This window comes from Chiloscyllium plagiosum, unplaced genomic scaffold (assembly GCF_004010195.1).
Source record: "Chiloscyllium plagiosum isolate BGI_BamShark_2017 unplaced genomic scaffold, ASM401019v2 scaf_24470, whole genome shotgun sequence".
Classification (NCBI taxonomy): domain Eukaryota; kingdom Metazoa; phylum Chordata; class Chondrichthyes; order Orectolobiformes; family Hemiscylliidae; genus Chiloscyllium; species Chiloscyllium plagiosum.
In genome coordinates, this window is record NW_025205247.1 from 7,211 (window position 1) to 10,252 (window position 3,042).

Consider the following 3,042-nt stretch of genomic DNA (forward strand, 5'->3'; position numbering starts at 1 on the left):
GGGCCAGGAGCAGGCAGCTGGAACTGGGTTAGTTGGAATTGTGATCAGCACGGACTGGTTGGGCCGAAGGGTCTGTTTCTGTGCTGTAGGATTCTATGAAGGGGGCGTGGGCGACCAAGAATTAGAGCAACCTTTCGGAACGGGGCGTGTGATTGGGATGTGGGAATGTGCTGTCTGAGATTGTGGCCGGGTCAGGGGAGGGGAGCGAAGGCAATAACCCCATCGCCGCTTCCGAGAGAACGCCATAGAATATAAGGATTCTCAGGACACGGCCTACCCACACAGGCTCGGTCAGTGACAGGACGGTGAAGGAGGGGGTGGAGGGGGAGGGGGTCCTACCCACACAGGCTCGGTCAGTGACAGGACGGTGAAGGAGGGGGTGGAGGGGGAGGGGGTCCTACCCACACAGGCTCAGACAGTGACAGGACGGTGAAGGTGGGGGGGAGGGGAGGTTTGCTCTGGGGCTGTGCTGGTCGCTGCTGGGGTCGACGTGCTGGTCGCTGCTGGGGTCGACGTGCTGGTCGCTGCTGGGGTCGACGTGCTGGTCGCTGCTGGGGTCGACGTGCTGGTCGCTGCTGGGGTCGACGTGCTGGTCGCTGCTGGGGTCGACGTGCTGGTCGCTGCTGGGGTCGACGTGCTGGTCGCTGCTGGGGTCGACGTGCTGGTCGCTGCTGGGGTCGACGTGCTGGTCGCTGCTGGGGTCGACGTGCTGGTCGCTGCTGGGGTCGACGTGCTGGTCGCTGCTGGGGTCGACGTGCTGGTCGCTGCTGGGGTCGACGTGCTGGTCGCTGCTGGGGTCGACGTGCTGGTCGCTGCTGGGGTCGACGTGCTGGTCGCTGCTGGGGTCGACGTGCTGGTCGCTGCTGGGGTCGACGTGCTGGTCGCTGCTGGGGTCGACGTGCTGGTCGCTGCTGGGGTCGACGTGCTGGTCGCTGCTGGGGTCGACGTGCTGGTCGCTGCTGGGGTCGACGTGCTGGTCGCTGCTGGGGTCGACGTGCTGGTCGCTGCTGGGGTCGACGTGCTGGTCGCTGCTGGGGTCGACGTGCTGGTCGCTGCTGGGGTCGACGTGCTGGTCGCTGCTGGGGTCGACGTGCTGGTCGCTGCTGGGGTCGACGTGCTGGTCGCTGCTGGGGTCGACGTGCTGGTCGCTGCTGGGGTCGACGTGCTGGTCGCTGCTGGGGTCGACGTGCTGGTCGCTGCTGGGGTCGACGTGCTGGTCGCTGCTGGGGTCGACGTGCTGGTCGCTGCTGGGGTCGACGTGCTGGTCGCTGCTGGGGTCGACGTGCTGGTCGCTGCTGGGGTCGACGTGCTGGTCGCTGCTGGGGTCGACGTGCTGGTCGCTGCTGGGGTCGACGTGCTGGTCGCTGCTGGGGTCGACGTGCTGGTCGCTGCTGGGGTCGACGTGCTGGTCGCTGCTGGGGTCGACGTGCTGGTCGCTGCTGGGGTCGACGTGCTGGTCGCTGCTGGGGTCGACGTGCTGGTCGCTGCTGGGGTCGACGTGCTGGTCGCTGCTGGGGTCGACGTGCTGGTCGCTGCTGGGGTCGACGTGCTGGTCGCTGCTGGGGTCGACGTGCTGGTCGCTGCTGGGGTCGACGTGCTGGTCGCTGCTGGGGTCGACGTGCTGGTCGCTGCTGGGGTCGACGTGCTGGTCGCTGCTGGGGTCGACGTGCTGGTCGCTGCTGGGGTCGACGTGCTGGTCGCTGCTGGGGTCGACGTGCTGGTCGCTGCTGGGGTCGACGTGCTGGTCGCTGCTGGGGTCGACGTGCTGGTCGCTGCTGGGGTCGACGTTCTTGAACCTAAAAGCAGTTCAGACAGACACACTGAGTGGAGAGAATGCTGGGAAATAATTAATCTTAAGTCCCACATGTATCGGGGAACCAAGATATTGATGAGCCAGATTGATCAGGAAATTGCCGATGGGTTTGTACTAACTGTCTAATTCCGATCCTGAGGTCTCTCGAGTTGGTGCTGAGGATTCAGGAATCGATAGACCTGTCAGTTTAACACCTTCGAGCCATAACGCCACAGAAATATACAGCACAGAAACAAACCCTTCAGTCCAACTTGTCCATGTCGATCAGATATCTGAACCAAATCCACTCCCATTTGCCAGTACTGGGCCCATATACCACTGAACCCTTCCTATTCATATACCCATCCAGATGCCTTTTAAATGCTGTAACTGTACCAGCCTCCACCACTTCCTCTGGCAGCTCATTCCTTACATGTACCACCCTCTGCGTGAAAAAGTTTCCCCTTAGGTCTCTTTTATATCTTTCACCTCTCACCCTAAATCTATGCCCCCTAGTTCTGGACTCCCCCTCCCCAGGGAAAAGACCCTGTCTATTTACCCAATCCATGCTTCTCATGATTTTATAAACCTCTATAAGATCAGCCTCCGACGCTCCAGGCAAAACAGCCCTAGCCTGTTCAGCTCTCCCTGTAGCTCAGATCCTCCAACCCTGGCAACATCCTTGTGAATCTTTTCTGAACCCTTTCAAGTTTTACAAGATCTTTCTGATAGGAAGGAGACCAGAATTTATCTCAATTAAACTCCATCTGCCATTCCTCAGCCCATTGGCCCATCTGATCAAGATCCTGTTGTAATCTGAGATAACCTTCTTCGATGTCCACTCCAGTTTTGGTGTCATCTGCAAACTTACTAAATATACCTCTGACAGTCAGAGAAATCAGTAAAACTCTGAATGCATCGAGAGATTTAGAATATATACTCTCCGATCGAAGAGAGCTGGGAATGAGGTCAGGTCAGTGTGATGTGGCCAATTTAATTATTAATTCATGCCCTCATTAATAAAGTGAGGACATCACTGACAGAGATGGCCAATGACCTGCCCACTGATCTCAGTTCATTCCAAAACACCAATTGGAAATCTTCATCACCAGATGTTCTCCGTGAACGGGAGAAGGATTGGACTGGGCAGGATCCGGAAGATGATGCTTCCTGAGAGGTTTGGGAGGAAGGGTGAGGGATTTGGGGATAAGGGGGTGGGGGGGTTGGTGTTGAGATTTCCACTGGACTTG

At 58.7% G+C, this 3,042-nt stretch overlaps 1 protein-coding gene across 1 annotated transcript; it reads right to left on the reverse strand.

Moving 5' to 3' along the window:
• Positions 1–397: 397 nt before the first annotated feature.
• On the reverse strand, positions 398–1,796 carry LOC122546427 (protein starmaker-like; the record flags this gene model as incomplete). The annotated part of the gene is made up of 1 exon (XM_043685139.1): positions 398–1,796. A coding segment is annotated over one exon (1,399 nt), but the record flags the coding sequence as incomplete, so codon positions are not given.
• Positions 1,797–3,042: the final 1,246 nt, after the last annotated feature.